Here is a 20,841-nt window from a genome sequence, read left to right on the forward strand (position 1 = left end):
GAGGAGAATTTGACAGTGGCTTCTTCTGTCACCTTACCTGACTCAGCCATCGCTATGATTCTTCATTACATTTCCTTCTATTTCAGGGATTACTTGTGTCATCTCCATCCAGGTTCCTGGGAGTTTGGCCAGCTTGGTATGTCAAGGTCCCTGCTTCAAAATGTCAGGAGTGTTGTACCTTGAGGTCTTCTTCTCATCTTACAGATTCACTTGTTGCTTTGTGTCATGATTACCTCTCCCCATCTGTGTGGGAGTTGTCAGTTTAAGGTGTTATAATCGTAGGATGTTGTAAATACAGACGAGATGGGGAAGCTGTGGGATAGTGGTGGCTAATATTTACAAGCTCCTGCACCAGTACAGCAGTTTGACCTGGCTGAATAGCTGGAGGGGTGCTGGGTGCTCTCCCCCCATCCAGTTTAAACCAAAATTGGCATATACAGCCCCCTAAATTCTTTTAAATCTTCACGTTGGGAGCCTGAGACCACTGTGAATTTAACATCACAGAACAGGTGGCAGTATATAGGATCTTGCATAGCCCTGCTTGTATTAAATAAACCAGATGTAGTCTCAACTTTCTTTTTTACATCTTTATATTCTTGATGTGTTGAAATTGGAATCTTGCTGCTGGATTTTAATACTTGGCACCACTCCGTTGAACCCATTAAGGCTGCCCCTTCATTTTTTCTCTTCCTGTTCCAGTTGTTGCATCACTGTGGATGTTCTACTGCCTGTCCCTGAGTTCAATTGCTACTTCTGATCTGTCCCTCATGCTGAGTTTCCCAGCCTACTTAAGTCTGAAGTTTCTACTCTCTGCCTCCTCCTCATATAAGTACCGAGTCAACAACACAGTAATTACTTTAATGACCTAGGCAATAACCAAGTAAGAACCATTTATTTAGATAATGATAGAAACTTCCTAAGTAAACAGATTAATAAGTGCTTAGAAAAAAAGGAAGATCTGTGGGGATAGATATAGTGAGTGCATTTATTATACATACACTATTATATTTGCCACAAATTTCAATATAAAATTTAAAATTGCTTTGCAGAATTACAAACGATGTCAAACTCTCTGAATCTAATGTATCAGGACACATAATTTTATAATAATATTGTAAACCAAGAATACATTTCTTTGTAAAACAAGTGATTAATTATGAATGCTAATTTTGTTTGAATAAACACGAATGCACTAAGCCAGACTGTGTTGATGAGCAGTTTCTTCACTCATATAGAACTTTTTCATAAGCAAACTTTATTTACTAGTCATGGCCTGGTTAAGAATGTTTACATTTTCTAAGGCTATTTGACATTACAGTAGTAAGTACCTTTATGAGAATGAGCCAGTGAGAACTGAAGTGTTCTGTGGGCTAAATGAGAGGAGTGTTACAAAACTGCCAAATGTAAATTAAAGTCAGGTAACTAAATTTGGACAAGTGGCATTATTCTTACACCTTTCTGAAATGCATCCTTCAGCCTATCACAGAAAAAACTTGTGTGTCTGAGAAACTTTGAGTAAAAGTAATCTTTTTCTTCAAACTCACACTCAGAGAAGTCTGTTGGTCAGATAGGAAACTTCAGTAGCTCAGTTTCATGAATGAGTTCTACTGTTAATAGCTGTAACATTAACATCCCCATGCAAGAATTTATAAAACATGAAGATATTTTAAAACAAAAACGAGAAAAAGAACCTTCTTGAACTTCATGTATTGTATGTACTCTTGTATAATCTGTAACCATCTGACAGGAATACAAACTGTGCAGACAAGGTAGCATATATATAAATATATATATTTATTCTTGGCTTTATAGATAGAAGGGTTTAGTCTCAGACTGTTACCCTTCTTTTATGACTTCTATTGAAGGCTTCTTTAGCGTCTTATGATTTAGGATTCAAGTCGTATGTGAGGTGTTGCAGCTTAATGAGTTACTGTGTCAGCTGAGATGCTGAAAAAGACCTTGAACCTGCTCCAAGTACAGCAAGCATGAGCTAAAATACATTATTTTAAATCTCAAAACCATTTTTATTTTACATTTCCTGTGAACTAAAAGCTTGTGTGAAGTAGATTACCATGGATTAGATGATATTTATAAATGTAGTTTTTGGCATAAATTATGCTAGGTAAACCCTCTGTGACATGAATTGATTGCACCACTCCCATGTAGTGGTAGTATCTGGCAGCAGGTCTTCACTCTATTGTCTTTTTTTCATGCAGAGCAGGAGCGATGTATTAAGAGAATATTTCTGAAGAGAATCCTATAGGGTCTACTCCAAAACCCTAGCATGCCAAAACAAACTCTTTTGGCTCATCTGCTTTTGGAAAGCAAACAGTAATAAAAGATTTTGGGTTTTAATATTAAAATTATGTAATCACTGGTAATATGAATGGTAATAAACTTCTAAACACGTAGGGTGGTGGTATAGATTAATAAAAATTAGAGACCTAGGGAGGTGCAAAGAAGTTGAATATTTTAATGGAAGTGTGAGTTGGAGTTGATCCAGATAGATTTTTATATAATGGGGGAGGTTTTGTTAAATATATAATTTTCACCTACATTAAGAGTTCTTTTCTAGAAAATATTGTCCATATAGGGAAACTGACTTCTTAATCTAATTTCCTTTATTGTCATATAAAAATTTCATCACTCTTACCTGACTAGAGAATAGCTCAGGGAACATTCCTCTCCATAAGGAAGTGACCGGAGTAATCCTGTACTTGTCCATCAACATGTGTGGCTGCTGGGTTGTGACCACTATTGCTACTTTGAGAAATGCAGCTTGGTTCCAGGGGAGATGAGGTGCTGTGTGTGGCTCCTTGTAAATGTGCAGAAAATACAACACAAGCACCACATTTTAGAGCATAATAGGTAGTGTGTGTGTGTGTGGTGAGGGGATCCTCATATCTCTGTCAACCTTTCTAGTCTCCTCCTTCTCTGAGGCTGTAGGACAGAGCCAGGTTTGCATGTGACCCAGGCTGAGGTGGTATTTTTGCCCAAATTATGTTGTTCTCAGCATGGCAGCTTATTTATCAAAACTTCTCTCGGGGAGACTTCTGCTGGTGGTGGTTGTAATTGCTTCAGTACTTCTGAAGGAGAATTTCAGGCATCTGAGTTAAAGCACCCTTCTGTTATGCTGGAAGATCTGAGCTGACTGTAGAAGGCCTAAGAATAAAATTAGGAAGTGCTGCTTTTATAGTAATAGTGTTTTTCCATACTTCTAGATCATGACAGATTTCCCAGTGCACTCTGCAGGTAAGAGTGCTTCCTTTAAAGGCCCACTAAATAAAATAGAAATTCAACCATTATTTGGAGGAAGCAGGGCTGAGTTTAAAACTAGGTTTTGAAGATGCTGGTGTTAACAGAAAAGTTTCTTTACAACTTCTTTCTGGTTTCAGCTTTCTGCCAGGACAAGTCATCCCATTTTCTGTTCATGCATGGCTGTGGCAATGATTCTTGTATACTGAGTTCAGTATTTTGTTCTGATCCAGTGAGAAACGTCCCAAAAAAAGAAAGCCCAGGGAAACAGGGGATGCTACAGTCTCTACAGTGAGCCAGCCCATGCAGGAGAAAAGTCCGCACCTAGACAGACAAGCTCTTTGGGGTAATTGGGTTGGCCTGTGGAAGGAGAAATGCTGACAAACCTCTTGTCTCTCTTTGTGAGCAATTGCCAGTTTCAAATCTGTATCTCTTTCTCCTAGAGCCTTTCAGCTTCTGATGGCCAAACCCCAGGCTGGAGACAAGTGCCTTTCGTAACTCTTTGGGTAAACTTTGCATTGGAAGAGGGAGACTCAAACCAGCCCATGCTCCCTGTGCGTGTCTGTCTGGTATTGCACGCAAAAGTCTCTTTTGCACTTTTCCTCTCTGTCTGTCTGACTTGGAAAATGAGACTTTTGACCCTAGAAATGGTGACAGTAACCTTGACTTTTCTGAAGGTCATGTGCAGATGATGGACATTCCTGTAGGCTCTAGCTGCTCTAAAAGCTTGGCTGTACCTGATAGGGATATAATTTGTGTTGTGGTGTGTAGTAGGATCCCACCTGAATCAGGAGCAGGGGTGTTGTTGCTGCCCTCAGGAAATAAGTTTATGCGGGATGTCACTATTTGATCCTTTAGATAAGAAGAGGTGGTAAAGAAAGCAGAAGTAGGGCTGTTTTCAGTCAGTAAATACAGTCCATCCAGCATTCCCCATGTATCCAAGTATGGATTCTCAATTTGTCTCCAGTATTTGTTTTCATGTTGAGATGCGATACTTCCAGTACACGAAATTGGATTTAAATATGTTCAGAAAAGGAATGCACAGACAGGATAGAAAATAATTAGGTTGAGTAAGGAACTCTCCCGCTTGTTATGAAGCTGTGTGAAATATTTGGCTCACCAGGGTACAGAAATACTTGTAGAATTTGGGGCTGTGTTGGGAAAACTCCGTTACATTGTTTCTTCATGAGGAGAAAAATTAACTATGCTCGATTAAGGTGTCCTTTTTAAGTAAGGTCCTCTTCATTATGTGTTCCCTGAAGCAACTGATCTCAGTAGCTGAAGTAATGCATTTAAGTGTATTGCTTTAAGAAGGCTTTCAGAAAACATGGATTCCTAAATTTGTCCCATAGCTTTGTGAAACTTAAGAATATTAGGAGCAGGGAGAACTACAGCCCATCATATCAAGAGCAAGCTGCTGAGGTTTTTATCTGGCTTGGAGGCAGAAGGGAGCTGTTAGCAGGGTTAGTGGTTGGAAGAGTGTAGTGCACAGGAGGGATGGACTGGAATGGTGCTCAGCAATCCACGTGGGCTCTCTCCTCTACAGTAAGACTTACCTTTCATTCTGTTTCACTTTTAATTTTGAGAAAGATAGTTTTGCTTTTCAGATGTGATTGATCTCACTGGAGATGATAAAGATGATCTTCAGAGGGCAATTGCCTTGAGTTTGGAGGAATCAAACAGGGCATTCAGGGAGACTGGAATAACAGATGAGGAACAAGCCATTAGCAGGTAAACAACCAACTTATATAAAGCAGAAATTAAATTAAAGAGCTGGAGATTGGCCTGTATTGCTTTTTAAACTTTTAACAAAGAATAACTTGTTTACTTTTACTTGTGCTACTGATATGCCTGGCTTCAGGATGTTGCTTTAATGTATTGTATGTTCTACACTGGAAAATAGTCTATTATGTGTGGACTAGGATTTAATAGTATGTTTCATATTGATATATTTGTTTAAATATGGAGGAAGTGGATGGAGATAGAGAATATGTGGTCATATTTAAATAGGACCTAAACCCCAAAGCTTCTCTTGTGTACCAGGTAAAAAGCAACAAAACCAAAATATAATTAAGAAGCTAATAAATACTTTATCCTGTTTTTTGCAGTGTTCTTTTTACAATAACGTTTTCTTCCCTCTTTGCAAAGGCTGAGATTGAGGGACTGGGTATTAATATTATGACTTGAGTATACTAAGAGCAGCTGCTCTATTTTAGCAGATGACGAATGTTATTAACCTATTTAACAAATAAGATTTATAAGCTTTGAGTGAAGTTCTGGATTTAAAGTTTTATAAACTTAATTCTCTCAATTTGGGTGTGATAAGAGTCTTTGAGTTAACTTTTGATCAGATTTTATGATAACTTTTTTGTACAGTTTATGTTTTTTGGTAATGTTGATACAATTATGAAATGTTTGGGACTTGAACTAAGCCTGGGCGTAGGGTTGTGTGGGAGGGATGTTGTTTCTTTTTTCCATCTGTAACTGGCCTTGGGAGGAATGTTGAGTTTTTCATTTGTGGCTGGCCTTGTTCTAAGGGAAACAGGCAATGATTTGATCCTTGATAGGATGCAAAGTACTGCCTCCTTGTAAAAGACCAATTTTATAGAAAAATAATTTAGATGGTGGAGATTAACCACAATTATTCTTTTTCTCAGTTCATTGTGTTTGACAGGCTAAATGACTAATTAGAAAATTCCGTCTCTGAGAATATGGATATTTTATTGCTTTATTTGTATTACTTTATCAACAGTAATTTTCTTTTTCCTTTTGAAAAATAAATGTGCTAATTGTAAGAATAAACATACCCTTCCACTCCCCCATCTATGATAAAAGCCATCTTGTTATATGAATTTAAGATAACATATTTTAGGAGGAAAAGGTAGGATGAGAGGGATTTATATTCTCATTAATAAGTGTAAGAAGTGTGTAAGGGGTTGCTTTTTTCTAAGACCTTGGTCTGTGTATCTGTGCAGGAGGATGGTGGAAGTTCTCTCCAGTCTTTTTTTCAGAAGGTCAGCTCTCACTTGTTCTTTTTTGAAGGTCAGAATTGTCATAATTACAGAATTGTGATTTAGGCAGGCACTCAGAAAGATGGACCTATTTCTGGGGATGGAAAATTTTTTCCCTCTTCTTCCTTTCCCAAGCCTTGACTGCTTGTGCTGTGCTCAATTCTTGGGAGCCTTGAAGATTTAGGATATTTGCTGAAGACTTTGTTTTTCAATTTTGAAACTAAAAACTTCTCTTTGGTCTTATCTGCTTAGCCCATAACTTAGCCCATAAATGCTTTCTACTTAAATTACAGTGTATATTTTTCTGGCTGCAGGAAATAACAAAGTATGCCTTTTTTTCTATATGTACAAAGGCATGTAGACAATCTGTTTGCTTATTTGCAAAGAAAATGTTGGTCTTGTGAAATAGAGACTTGCATCTAATGGCAAAATTGCACACAGTAATATGTGCAATGTCAAATGAAGAGCTTATTGCAGGTCATAATCCCCTTGGTGCACTGCACCACATTTTCTATGCTTCCTGGAGCGTTCTTTGGACCATTTGTTGCACAAATACATTTCACAAAGCCATACAAAAATATTCACTGAAGGATCCTTAGTATTTCATGACACAAGGAATGGAGTGGGACTTTGTGAATGGATGGAGAGATGAATGAGGATCTTGAAGGTTTTGGCAGTATTGAGACATTAGATCAACTCAGTAACGTGGAAGCACTCTGAGCTGATGGCAAATTATGTCAGTGTTGAACAAATATAGAAAGTTCAGAATTCTTGATCCGAACTTTTCAATCAGTTTCGTAAAGGACAGAATTTCAGACCGGTTTTATTACAACCCCCCCCCCCCCCCCCCAAAACCCCCCACAAAACAAAAAAAAACCCACTTTGTAGTTAATACACCGCAGAAGAACGTTGGCATTCCAATAGAAAGTGCAGGATCTGTGCAGAACTTCTCAAAACAAAAAGTAGAACACTGTGTTTGTAAACAAGTCAAGCTACAGCTAGATGCTTTTGATTTTCTAGATAAAACAAGAAGCAGAAATCAAATAGGAGGTCAATAATAAGCAAATTCTAACTGTGGAAATGTTTCATTTTTAAAAGTTCTGGCCATGTGCATATTTAAATAGTTTTTGGTGTGGAGAATATTTTTTCAAAGGTATTCATAGTGGTTTGGAACCTAATTTGCACAGATTTTGTTAGGGTTTCCAAGTGAGAATTAATGGAATTTCTCGACTTGTGTAATTAATGTTGTAATGCATGTAGAATTTGTGTTCCTGAATGTAATTGCTTTAGGCTGCATAATGAGGAGAGATCTGATTACTGTGTAGGTGTTGAGAGGAGTGCATCTGAAATGTTCAAGTGTCCGAGCTGAACATCTCGTACATGGCATGCTTAAAGTCTTTTCCTGTTTCCTCTTTACATCTCCCAGAGAAATGTGCATGATCAATGTACTTCCTGTTGTGAGAAAGTGTCTTCTGTTTATATTACTTTTCCTGGATTGAAGGAGTCTGAAACTGCCCAAATAGGGCTTCACTAAGGAAGGCAGTGAGATATTACTGGAAGGAGAAGTCAGCTGGCCTGTGTTGTGCCTGCAGTACTGCCCATGTAAAAATGAGTCCAGGCTGTCAGGGCATAAAGGATGCACAATCCCTGGGCTTTTTTTTAAATCACAGTCACTGAAACTGCTAGGAACTCAGCACTGTGGTTAAGCATTGTGTGTGTAGATCCAAGGTGGGATTGTGGAATGTTGTAGAGTCAGGGGTATATTCCTGGATGTCCAGCTGTAAGACAGTCGCAGTACAAATAGCTTCCCATGCTCTTTTAGCTGAGTAACCTGACAGAGTGGGCTTTTCTGCAGCATGTTGAGTGGGCTTCCTCAGAGTGGTTTGACTGAATCTTTGTGCTGTGGACTCGCCTTGCCCTGGGGTTTTTGCTTTGGTGAGCCCTGTGCTGTTCTGCAAAGCTGCTTGGCTGTGCCCATCTTGTTACAGAGAAATAAAAAACTGCTTTCAAGTCTCATGCCAAGCCTGGCACTAACTAACCCTTGCTACAGCATTTCGCTCCAAACAAGATTCCAGCCTCAGAGGTGGGGGAGCCATAGGTCCCATGAGTCCGGGTGGATGCCAAACCCTGCACGTAGCTGATGACTGTGTGCTGGAGACTGTCCCCAAGGGTCACCAAGTGGGGCTTCAGCTCTGTCATCAGAATTGCTAAATCCTTGTAATAATTCTCTGGAAGGATGCTCATTTCGTCAAGCAATGTAAGATTCTTGATCCAGGTGATGTCCCAAGTTGTGGCTCTATGAATGTAAGACAGTGAGCATTTTATATGAGATCTCTCACTGTGCTAGTAAATACATTTATTTATGTAGCTTTTGAGCCGATCATTAGGTTCCTATTTACTGTGCTCACTACACTTTGTTTCACTTTTCATTTTTGATTTAACTGCATCACAGCTATCATTATATCTGAAAATTAATTCAGCACATAGAATGTGCAGTTATTGCTTGTGCTCTCTGAGGACAGATAATATTATGAGTAGAATTAAGGAAAAAATACTATGACGCCTTCGGAATCAAATACTTTATTAACACATGGAAACACATTTCAGGTCGAGCTAGAGATAAGTAAATCTCTTACCTGCTAAAGAAACACAGATTCAAATACAAGAAAAATTTTAGTAGGTAATTAAGCTGATGAATGGTAATACTCATGGAGTTAAGGAACTGTTTCAGTTTGAGAATGTTTATTTTTCTGAACTTGAATCTTGAAATACCTTGAAATATTCTTGAGGTTGTGGGGGGAACAAAAAAAGGGAAGTTTGACTGTTACCATGAAACCCAATGGTGTGAAGTAGGTATTGTAGTCCTGTTACAAAATCATTTAAATTTATTCCAGTCTGTCAATCTTCCTGTCAGTTTTAAAGGTCCCTTCAATTTAAACAAGATTTTAAGCAATTCTACATGCATGAGAAATTATTTGAACTATGTATGATATTTTTAAATTGATTTTTAATGTCCTCAATGACAACTTCTGCTCTCAAAGCAAAGATACACTGGTCATCTAACACTTTTGAAGGACTGTATTGGTGAAAAGGGAAATGAATTTGACGGTTTCTTTACATTTTGGGGTCTTCTTAATAGAAAACACTATCAGAAAAGACTCTTAGAACAATCAGAGTCAGGTTCCACCCCTGTGCACTGTTTGAAGAGACGTCAGAACAGAAAGTCTTAGTGGATTATGTGCCTGTCCTTTCAATGCTGTTTACAAGGTGGTGTAAAAAACTAAATTGGTTAATCCTTAGGAAATTACCAGTTTTATGTTCTTTCTGAGACAGATGCATGCAAAAATGGTATTTGTATCAAATGGTCTCTCAAATTTAGAATGCCTCTCTTTTACTGTATTTTTTCCAAAATAAGTATCAATGACAAATTAGTATGTTCCCCAGTGCAGTTATCTGCAGTAAATTAATCTGATGCTTCACAGGTCTTGGTAAGATAGCTTTTCTTTCTTTAACAGGAACACAGCTTGAAATAAAGGTGTAGTTAGGAAACTGAGGGATTATGGGGTGGGGGGTTGTCCACTTCTATGTTTTTTCTAAGATGTTCAAACTTTATCCTTTAGGAGCTCCCTTTACAGACCAACCTAAGCCTGGCCTTTCTTTTGTGTTTAGTGAGTCTAGAACTGAAAGGGGGCAACTCTTCATGCTGCTCAGACTGCTTAGACGCTTGTGATGCAGCTTGTGAAATCCTGTGCTTGGTGTTGGAGAGCAGCTCAGCATTTTTTTTTGTTTCAGAGTTGGACTGGATGGCTGGGGACAGTGACTACTGTGTCAGTAGTGCACATGCCAGGCTCTTGTCATATGAGTTAGAGCCACTGTTACATGACCTCAGTGCATCCACCTCCATCTTGCTATTTAGAATATACCTGGCCACAAAAGTGTACTTTGTTGCCAGGCTGAGCATACGTGCTGATACAGAAATAATGTGTTGAGTGAAGCTTGAGTTGGAGAGCTTCACACTCATCAGGTTTTACTGTCATGTGAAATACGGATATTCAGCATAAATCGCATAGGAACAGTTTCCAGCAAAGAAAGTGGACATTGAAGCATACAAATTAGAGTGTTGGGTGGCATTTGAAAAATTGCAGGGAGATGTCTCTCCATGGCTCATAAAGTAATTACTTGCCATGTGAAGGGATTAGCCACAGTTGCATGATTTGCAAAAGTGGAAACTAAGAAAACTGCGGTCATTTTTGAAAGTTGCCTAGCTAGCTTTGGCTTCCTGTCAGTAAATGGAAGATTGGCGACTTTGTGCTTTGCACAGCAATAAAAGCATTTGTAGATGAAAGCACTGTACTATTAGCGCTGCCTAAAATTTATCCATCCTGTTTGAATCTGGTTCTTAAATAACTGATGACTTGTAGACATGGTTCTTGTAATCTGGAGATCTCACAGGAGATTAATGCACTCACTGATACCATTTTCCAAAAGGTAATGGAATTGCTGTAGCATAGCTAAAATTAAAATAGCATTTTGAAGACATGTTATTGCATATAATATATTGCATATATTGCTCAGCACCAGTACGTGAATGATGTCATCATCATGTCTATATTACTACCTGAATGTACTTTACTACTTGGTGGGGAGGGGGTTTGTTTGTTTTTCTGGGGTTTTTGTTTTTTTCTCACATTTTTCCCCTCCCTTCTGTTCCTGAAGAGTTCTAGAAGCCAGTATTGCAGAAAATAAAGCAAGTTTAAAGAGGACGCATCCAGAGGTATGGAGTGACTCTCCAAACCCTTATGATCGAAAGCGGCAAGACAACTGCCCAGTAGGATTAAAGAATGTTGGCAACACGTGCTGGTTTAGTGCTGTCATTCAGGTAAGCACTCTTCAATTAGCTATGTGCACTCTTCATTGTATCTATTGGGAGGTGAGTTAGCTCATTTTAAGTGAATAACTTAAAATCATCTCTTTTCCTGGGAAGTTCAGGCCACTGCATGAGACGTTTATGAGCATTACTTATTTATTGAATCTCTTAATGTGTCGGCCCATAAGTCAGATTGAAGTGTAGAAAGTACTAGTAGCATATCTAAGTGAAGCTTCAAAATGTTTCTTATTAAGAAGTTGTTGAAGACAAGGAGTTGGCTCTCTGAAGATCCTGGGCGTGTGCAGCTGATGCTGACATCAGTGGCAATTGTGGATGCCAAAGAACATGGGAAAATGGGGTTACAGAGCTGACTTTTTGTATTGAAAGGAGCACATGCAAATGACTGAAAGGGGATGGCTGACAATGGAGGTAGGTAGAAGAGTGGAGATACTCAGTCATGGAATGCTTACTCGAATGGCTACAAGGGGATACACATAGCTGGGTAAGTTAAAAGGAATAACTGATAAAGAAGGAAACTTCAGAAGAATGAAGGGGAAGGTCTGATGGATGCAATTGCAACTGGTTTTGATTGTTTTATGTAATACAATCAATATGTATGCTTTTTTTATAAAAAGATAGGGTGAGTAGGGAAATGAGTACAGATACTGCAACTTGCATACTGAAAGCTAACTTTCTAATATCAATAATTGATGTACATAAACTTTATGAATTCATCTTTTAGGAGATGTATGTTTTTGTAAATAATCTGTAGGTCTACTGAAAAGCATTTTAACCTACAGAAAGCTGAGTATGAAACTGGAATACAATAGTGGGAAATTTTTTTTTAGTCTACAAGAAACAAATGCAGAGTATTGTAACTTTTCATAGTCTGAGGTTTTGAGAGGAAGAAAATAAAATATTTAATACCCCTTTTTAACAAATTGGTATCAGGCTGAAGCACTTCAGACAAACTAATACTGTTACTTTCATACTGGCTGTTGAAAGATGACTGTTGTACTTCAGGCTGAGTCCATTTAGATCAATGTTCTGCCCAGCAATTTCCACAGACGGGTGCTTACAGAAGAGTGTAAACAGTACTCAGGATATTGCTAGTAAAACACTCCTGAGCCTCCCACTACTTTTATCTTGGAAGGTTTTTTTTAATCCTTGCAGTTTATTTAGTTGGTAAGCCCCAGGGGACCTCCGTTGTATGGACTTGTCTTCCTTGAACCTTGCAAAATTTTGCACCCATAGGGTCCTTTGGGGAGAAATTCCACAGTTGTGCTTCCTATTGCATGAAGAACTGCCTCAGTTTCATGTAGTTTTTTTTGAACCTGGCTCCCACTATCTTTGTCCAGTAGCCTCCATGTCTCCTGGTGGACCAAACAGAAGTTGATTGCCATTATGGTTCTGTGGGCTGCTCTCCTACTCTCAACACCTCAGTGGTCTTTTTTTTTTTTTCCAGGCTGGGTGCTGAACTGCCACCTGTAGAATCTATTCTAAGCCCTGATCTGCTTTGTTGCTGTTCCCCAGATCTTTTCTAGCTCTAGTAGCATTTTAGTTGGGGGATGAGGAAAGCTCTTAAGATGTGAGTGTGCTGTCAGTTGGAGGTGGTATGAGGGAGAGATACAGGCTCCTCAGGAAAGACAAGTAGGGATGACAAGGAGAGGCACTGCCTTCCTCCTGAAGGAGTAGCTCAAATGTGTGTGGTACTTGTGTGGGACAAGGTGACAGTTTAAGATGAGAGTCTGTGGATCAGGATCAGAGGAGAGGCTGGTAAAAGTGTGCCATTATGATTAATCTGCTACAGACTACCCACCTCAGGATGAGGATGTGCACACAGCCTTCTTGAAAGTCAGGGAAGTCTCTGGATTACAGTCTGTGGTTCCCATGGGAAACTTTAATAAACATCCTGACTTGCTGGTTCCAACACAGCAGGACACAAGCAAACCAGATTTCTGGAGGGTTTGAGGAATCACTTCTTGGTATGAGCACTGATGGGCCAACTAGGGGTGATGCACAGCTGAATCTGCTCTTCCCCAAAAATGGGGGAACTAGAGGTAGAGTAATGTGGGTACTCTTGAGTGCAGCAACTGTGAAATAGTAGAGTTCAAGATGCTAATTTGACCCATAAAAGTCCACAGGACCCACTGAGCTATGTCCAGTGGTGATTAGAGACAGTGAGAAAAAGTCTTAGCAAGGCAGCTCTCTCATTTTTGAAAAGTCATGGAGAATAAAAGAGGTTTCTGATTTACTGGAGCCAGGCTTTTTAGAGCAGGGCATATTGGGAGGGTGAGAGGTAATAGGAGTCATTGAGATAAGGAAGATTAAGCCTGGATATAAGAAGCATTTTTTCCCATGAAGACAGGCAGGCAGTGGAGGTTGCCCAGAGAGGCTGTGCAGGGTCTGTCAAGCCTTGGAAAGTTTTAAGATGTCTGAAAAAAAGCCCTGAGTATCCTGGTGTGATCTCACAGGTGACCTCTTGTGAGGTCAAGTGGGAGGCTTGACAAGAGACTTCCATCAGTATCTTCTGAGCTGAATTACCCTGTTACTCTATACTAATGTTTTCTGTTTCATTCTGTCTTCCCTTCCTAATTGTTTTACTCTGCTTTTAACTATGATTCTGCTTCATGTATTGATCTGATACTTTCATGGAACCATCTGGCATAAATTCAAAGTTTTGAATAATGCTAGTTAGTTTGGTGCTCATCATTATCTATAAAATCCAGAGTTGCTTTCCACCATGGACCTCACCGTACACATAGCAGTTTTGAATTTAGCTTTCTTCTTACATAGATACTCAGTCTCATATGATGTTTCTGTCAGTTCATGTTTGCCAACTCTTGCTTTTACTACACTGCATATCTCTTTACTGAGTAAACCTGGTCAAAACTTGCTGTCCTTTTTAGATCTCTTCTGGATTTTACTTACCAGCGCAGGGTTTGTGAATTTGCAGTGACCTCCCTTCAGGATGGAACAGATGTTTGGCTCTTGCTCCTCTCTTAATTTTTGATTGCCTATTTGTTTATGCCTGGACCTTCCATCTCACCTCATTGGCGCTTAGTTAAAAGCTTTCATTGAATGACTTCTTCAGAAATTGCCCTGAAATCCCAGTAGACTGCATACATTGGATTACTGTTACCCATGTTCTGCCTGACTTGGAGGTTTTTGGTTTTGTTTGTGGTGGGTCGTTTTGTTTGTTGCTTTGGTTTTGTTTTTTAACAGGAAGGATTTACTTACCTGCAGGTTGCGTGTAGGTAACACTGTGGATAATGAAATGGAAAGATTTAATTGTTCTATGACCCCTCCTTCATATTGAAGTTTTTATGTTCTTAGGCCTCTTTAGACATTTAGTAAACTAACAGGTGTTAAAAATTTCTGTGTTCCTAGAGATCTTTTCATGTTTCCCTTGTTCATCTCTCTTCCTTTCCTTATTCCTTCGCATGCATAGCTCTTTTTGCAATAGCAGAAACATTGTCCTAGCAGAAGCAAACATTTTATTTTCATTAAGATCTTTATGGAGATAATGTGACTTGGTGTTTTATCTTCTCTATTGTGTAATCAGATTTTACATTTCTAGTAGTCCCAAATTTATAGATGACTGATTTTGTGTGTGCGCATTTCTGTAAATGACTTTTATATATAGGAAACTGCAAATATTTAAATAAATGTTTTCATGGAAACTTGAATTTTTAATTCATTAACCACAGAGGTAAGAGCAGAGGGCAGAGAATATAAAAACCTCTGCTAGACCTATGATCTCATGTTATTTATACCCAGTGTGCAACTTTATACCTTGAAAACAGATTTGAAAGAGACCTAGCTAGTTCTTATGGTCACCAGCCATACTATATGAAAAGTCTGTGGTGTCTGGAATTATAATGGCTTGATCCTAAAAGATAGTGAAACTTCTGGAGTTAGGTCTATGGAATGTACTTCAATCAAACCATTGAAAGATTTATAACTTCAGTTGGTTGAAAATTTAGGTTATTAATATTACCTGTCAGCCAGGAAGATTTATGTTTCAAGCAACCATCCCAGGAAATTTAATGCATGTTAATTTAGAACATGAGCTAATACCATATTTATTTATTCCCAGGGCAGATTGACTACTTGGGTTGCATTGACTATGTAGAAATATTTTCTTGCTTTCTTTGGGACGCTTTCGTAACCTGACACGTTGCTTAGGTCAACAATATCTAAATGTTAACTACTGTCAGTCACAATGATATATTGTGTAATATAATCTAAAACTAAATTGCAAAGAAAGAAAAATCTTCCTTCTATTTAAGGGGTGCTTGTTAAGGAAAAAAAAAAAGATTTTGACATTTCTATGCTTTCCTTTTGCAATGTATGTACCAATTAACTGACTTAGTGAAATGCAGTCATAAATGGTTTGTGTATTTGCATTAAGAGCATGAAATTCCTCCAGAGACATTTGTAGTGAGTGACAGCAAGCTCTAACAAGATTCAAATATCGCTGGAAATGTTGCCTTTAACCTATATTTATTTTGCCTTGGAGAAGTAGGCACAGGTGGAAGTCATCCTCTTCTGCAGGTGAAGAGGGGAGTCTCTCTTCAGAGAGCTCCAAAACAAAGTTTTGCTTTCAACAGTTACAATCAGCAGCATTAGAATGAGCAGTAATATTTCTCCCGCGGTGTAGCTTCTAAAAATCTGCCCTGCTGTTGAGGACTTCTGACTTGATAATAACAATTTAAAACTGAGTCCCCAAGACAGTATGTCGAAACAAAACTGTATTAAATCACGTTAATTTCTTCCTCACCTGCCAAGAAATGAATCAAGTTCCTTAATGATTTTTCTACCTCTTCTTGAACTTGTAATAAGCTTACATGTGGGACAGGAGTTCACCCATGCATGCTTTTGCTACTGTTTAGTTAGATGAAGGACCCATAAATCTAGAGGCTTTAGAGTATTTCTGTGTTGGCTGTGTGTTGTTCATTTATTAATTTTTTTTAAATTCTCATTATTGTAACTACATACGTCTGCTCTTGAAACAGAACTTAAGACATCAAGTTCTTTAAAGAAACAAAACACAAACATACCACTGTATGCTTTTACTTTTCTGCAGTAGATTTTAGTGGCTCCCTTGTGAAAAGGTAACGTCACAGTTTTCTTGGCTGTAAGAGTTTATAGCTTGAAAATGACTTAGAAATAATAGATTTATGGAGCCTGTGGAGCTCAACAAAGGAGTTCCTTTGTGTCACGCTGAGCACAAGTTAAGAGTTTGCAGGATGTGGGATGTAGAAGGCAAGTAACACAGGACATGGATGAGTTGTTGGAATCATGTCTTAAGCTTGCTGGCTGTGCAAGTTCTCCCCTAGATGTTTTGGTTTAAGACATTGCACTAGACTAACTTTATCTTTTGGAGTCCCAGGTAGGGTTCTGGTCATGTGCAAGAAGTAGTGTCCTGGCAGGACCTGCCCTGTGGAAAGGGTGCCATGGGAGATGATGCCCAGGTTGTTTAGAGAATGTCACAGACTCGGTGTGCCGAGGCAGATTTCTGTGGGAGGAGGAAAGTGTGTGGGGAATCAGTAAAAAGTGTAGTGTAAATGCTGCTGTTTCCCCTTTCTCCAGTCCCATTCCTTGCGTACCATGTACACTCCCCTCCCCATCTCATGACTTCCAGAGGGCCAGATTGCAGCCCCTCCTTTTACCAAATGAGGTATCCCAACAGGACAGCTGGGGCTTGGCATCTCCACACTCTTTTCTCTGTGAGTCTGTCAGAGTCCGATGAGATTTTTTTCTTCCCCAAAAGTGCATAGCTTGCTGAATGAAGTTAACAAGCATAAATCTCCAAGGGTGCTCTTTAACTTTTATTTTCAGCGTCCCTAACACCACTTCTGGCATTTTACTCTGTAGTTTTATGTTTGGGAGCAGCCTTCTTGTTTTCCTGATGTCAATATATATGAGGTTAGGATGTCCTCTGTTCTTACCAATATTGTTCTTCTTTAAAGCAGCCTACCACAAGTATCTAACTTGTACATTGTTTTATGTTTCTCATTTGTCACGATGAATGGGAAGGATTGTGATGGATGATGTGGTAGTGCATTAATACCAAAAAGGCTAGGATTATGTAATTAAATGTGCACATATATACATTGTACATGAGCCCCTTGCTTCCCTCGGCATGCAGTGCAAGGCTGTAGGCTAAAGAACATTCAGTGCTCAATCCCCATATGAGTTAAAATGGTCATTGATGGAATATTTTCTTTCCACTCTTTTCACTGTGGAACAGCCTGGAGCAGGGGTTGGTGGGGGGTATAGATACAAACCGTTCTGTAGAGTTTCATGGGCAGAGGAATGATGATGTTGGAAATCTAGTTTCTTGCTTTCCATTCCTCTGTCATTCCCTCTGTTGCCATGTAAAGTGAACCTGTCCCTTCCAAATTCAGTCATCCTATGATATTTGCTGACAGGGTATTCCTTTTCCTGCTTTTTGTGCTTCTGTAGTCTCTGGTTCCCTCAGGTTGTGTGATATTTCAAACTATTACCATATATTTACTGATGTGTAATGCTGCAAAATTTGTTGCAAAGGTATGGAAAGCTTTAATGAATCATGGCTTTCACTTTGACTCGTAAATAGTTGCCCATTTAGTTAGAATAAAGGATACAGGATGCATAGTTTAGGTGTGTTATTTAAAATTATGTCACTTCATTTAGGCAAGAAGTTGAAAACTGTAACCATGTAAGGAAAAGTTGGCTGTTGTTTTATGTCCTAACAGATTTTTTTTTCTTGCTTTGACCATGTAATAGAGGAGTGGTTGAACGGCATTTTTTAGTATGTGCCAAGACACAAGCATAAAGCGAATTCTTCTGGACACATATCATACTTAGCTGTCTTCTAAATTGCAGTAGTGTTCTGAGTTTGTTGCTATAAACAAGTAAATGTTCTCTAAATGCAGGCTGGTAATGCCATAGTGAGCTGTTTAAAATGTTGACTTAACCCAAGCCTTCTAGAGGTCTTAGTTTGACTTGCTATCTCCAACAGTATGCAAGCTGTTTTCCATCTTGTTCCATGTTGCACCTCAGCCTTTTAGAGATGTAAGACATGATGGCTTAAAACTGCATTTCATACCTAGGTTTTCAGCAGTTTGGAAAGCTCATTGGTTCGTTGGTTGTAAGTAAAAATGTCCTTTTAGAGGTATTTTCCAAAACTTTTGAGACCTGGGATTGAATTGCTCTGTGATTCTGAAATTGCTAAATGTTTTCCTGGTCACTGCCACTGTACACGTGGGGTGGTTGTGCTGAAGTTCAGCCGTCGGGCAGTGTCATATCTGTCTGTATGACTTTTGGTTTCAGCGGGAAAGAGAAAAAGAAAACTCCTCTTCCTATACTTCCACAGTGAAGTTTGAACAGGAACCTGCTCAAGTCCTAGGCTGAAGCTGCTTTCCTCACTTCGTTTCTGTCTTTCTTACATGAAGTTTTCTAAAGAATGTGAGAGAAGCTTTGGTCTGTGCCAAATCCTCAGTGTATATAAAGAAGCACAAAACTATGTTTTGGGTGACTTCCTAATTTTCTTAATGCCTGTCATTAGTCTCTATTCTGGAAGCAGGATTTATGACTTAACAGGGATAAGACACAAACATGTGGAGTGGGAGACAACCCCAGAGTAATTTAGAGTAAGTTATAAGGAGGAGCAGGATAGAAGGGAACATTGGGCCAAGCAGAGCAACTGGTGCAGCCACTTTATGGACTTTGTTGTGAGAAAGTAGGTTCAAGAATATGAACCAAAAAGGAGAAAAAAAAATCAATAATTAGAATAAGTGGAAAGCCTTAAAGAGGAGAGAAAAGTGATTCTCCCAAGTTAGAACCATAGAATGGCCTGGGTGATAGAGGGGATCTTAAAGATTATCTGCTTCCTACCACCTGCCATGGGAAGGGACACCTTCCACTAGACCGGGTTGCTCTGAGCCCCATCCAGCCTGGCCTTGAACACTTCCAGTGTTCCACTGTGCCAGTGCCTTGTCCTCTTCACAGTAAAGAGTTTCTTCCTAATATCTGATCTAAACCTACTCTGTGAGTGTGAATCCATTCTCTCTTTTCCTGTCACTCCAGGATAGTCTCTGTCCATCTTTCCTGTAGGCTTCCTTAAGGGTATTGGAAGGCCACAGTTGGTCACCCTGAAACCTTCTTCAGGCTGAACAGTCCCAATTCTCTCAAGATACAGTGATATAGAGTCCAAAAGGCTTGCACATTGGTGAGAACTGGACTCAGCTGTCAGTGAAGTTGCTCATGTTTTTGCAATATGGAGCTTTGGACACTAATATTCAATTGGAGGCATGCAGGAGTATTAAATCACTAATTTGTGCAGTACTTAGGAGTACTTTTACTTTGAACCTTAGCACTTCAAATATTGATAACTAGTAAATTTCAAGTGCTTTATTCTATTGGAGGAAACATGGCAATGCACGCAGATAGGACCATATATTCCATAGCTTTGTGTTTTTCTTTGATTTGAGTTATTAACATGAATAAAATGTTAACTCTAATAATAGCCAATCTGCCCTACTAAAACTGTCTCTATATACCTTAAACCACCAAAATTGTTTATAAAATGAAGTAAAAACATAAATCTAATTTGTCACGTTGGCAGAGGCAAACTATTCCAATTAATATACTTTATGACATAGGGCTCTATTTTTGCATTTTATTTTTAGAACAGTAATAATGTATTCACTATTTAAGATTGCTCTCTGCTTGTTACACAAAATGAAGGTAGATATGGTCTTGGCTTTGTGGCTTTAAATAAAAAATGAAATAAATAAATGTCAAATTGGAAATGCATGAAAGGCCCTAGATGACTAAATGAGGAAGATGGGTGTTGTGATGTGCTAATACATCTAAGTTTTCAACTTATACAAGATCATGTTTTAGCTAAATGCCAGTACCTAAAGGAATTTGTTTAGGAGATCTGTAGGAATGCATGCTTTTCTCCTTCCTTACCAAGAGTTGCTTTTCAAGTTCTTTGGGTTGCTCTTTCAGGCTTTTTGGGTTTTTTCCTTCTGTCTCCCTTCTGTCCTTACAAGCTTAACCTTTGCAAATTCAGTGGGAAGCTGTCTGTGTTCATGGTATTCTGAACTTCGTATTTCACACAAACTTGTATAGAGGTGATGCATTTTAATAATGCACAGTTCTTGTGGACAATTTTTTGCCTTTTTCTTGTTTTTTGTTCTCAGTGCTGGAAACGAATACAAATTTGTAGCCAAAGAGAACCAAATGTTTTCAACAATCTGTTAGTGAAACAGCTGGTTTTAGTGCCTGATGCTTACAAACTTGCAAGAATCCATCAGAGAGCCTGTCTGAAGCTTTCTGCAGCAGCTTGTTGGGTCATCTTTTATCTAGACTCAGAAGTAGTGTTTTCCTACTCTCTAAGTGTTATTGATGTCAGTAACTTTATTAATTTAGGACTCTGCTGGTGGCTTTTAGTGACCTGTGTTGCATGCCAGGCATTTATAATGTAATATGCTGACTAATTTCTATTCTTGCAGCATTAATGCAGCATCACAGTTCTTGAATGTTAAGAATTAACCCTTCACGCAGTCAACCTAAATTTTGCCAAGGTCCTTATGTTTGATAATCCTAGGGGGAGAAAGGGATAAGCAGAGTGTTTTAAGGGAAGCCAAGGTGACTTAAATTCAGAAATTGTGTTTGGACTCAATGTAAGTAAGCATTACTCGGAAAAGTGAA

General features: G+C 38.8%; 1 protein-coding gene across 1 annotated transcript in view; it reads left to right on the forward strand.

The window, feature by feature from the left end:
- Positions 1 to 20,841, forward strand: part of USP25 (ubiquitin specific peptidase 25) — an 89,961-nt gene that overhangs the window by 26,001 nt on the left and 43,119 nt on the right. The window contains exons 4-5 of the mRNA XM_082279257.1: positions 4,863 to 4,986; positions 10,983 to 11,145. Of these exons, the coding sequence (XP_082135383.1) occupies positions 4,863 to 4,986; positions 10,983 to 11,145 (287 nt within the window). The remainder of the gene's footprint in view (positions 1 to 4,862; positions 4,987 to 10,982; positions 11,146 to 20,841) is intronic.

The sequence above is a fragment of the Coloeus monedula genome, assembly GCF_965178545.1.
Source record: "Coloeus monedula genome assembly, chromosome: 3".
Lineage (NCBI taxonomy): Eukaryota > Metazoa > Chordata > Aves > Passeriformes > Corvidae > Coloeus > Coloeus monedula.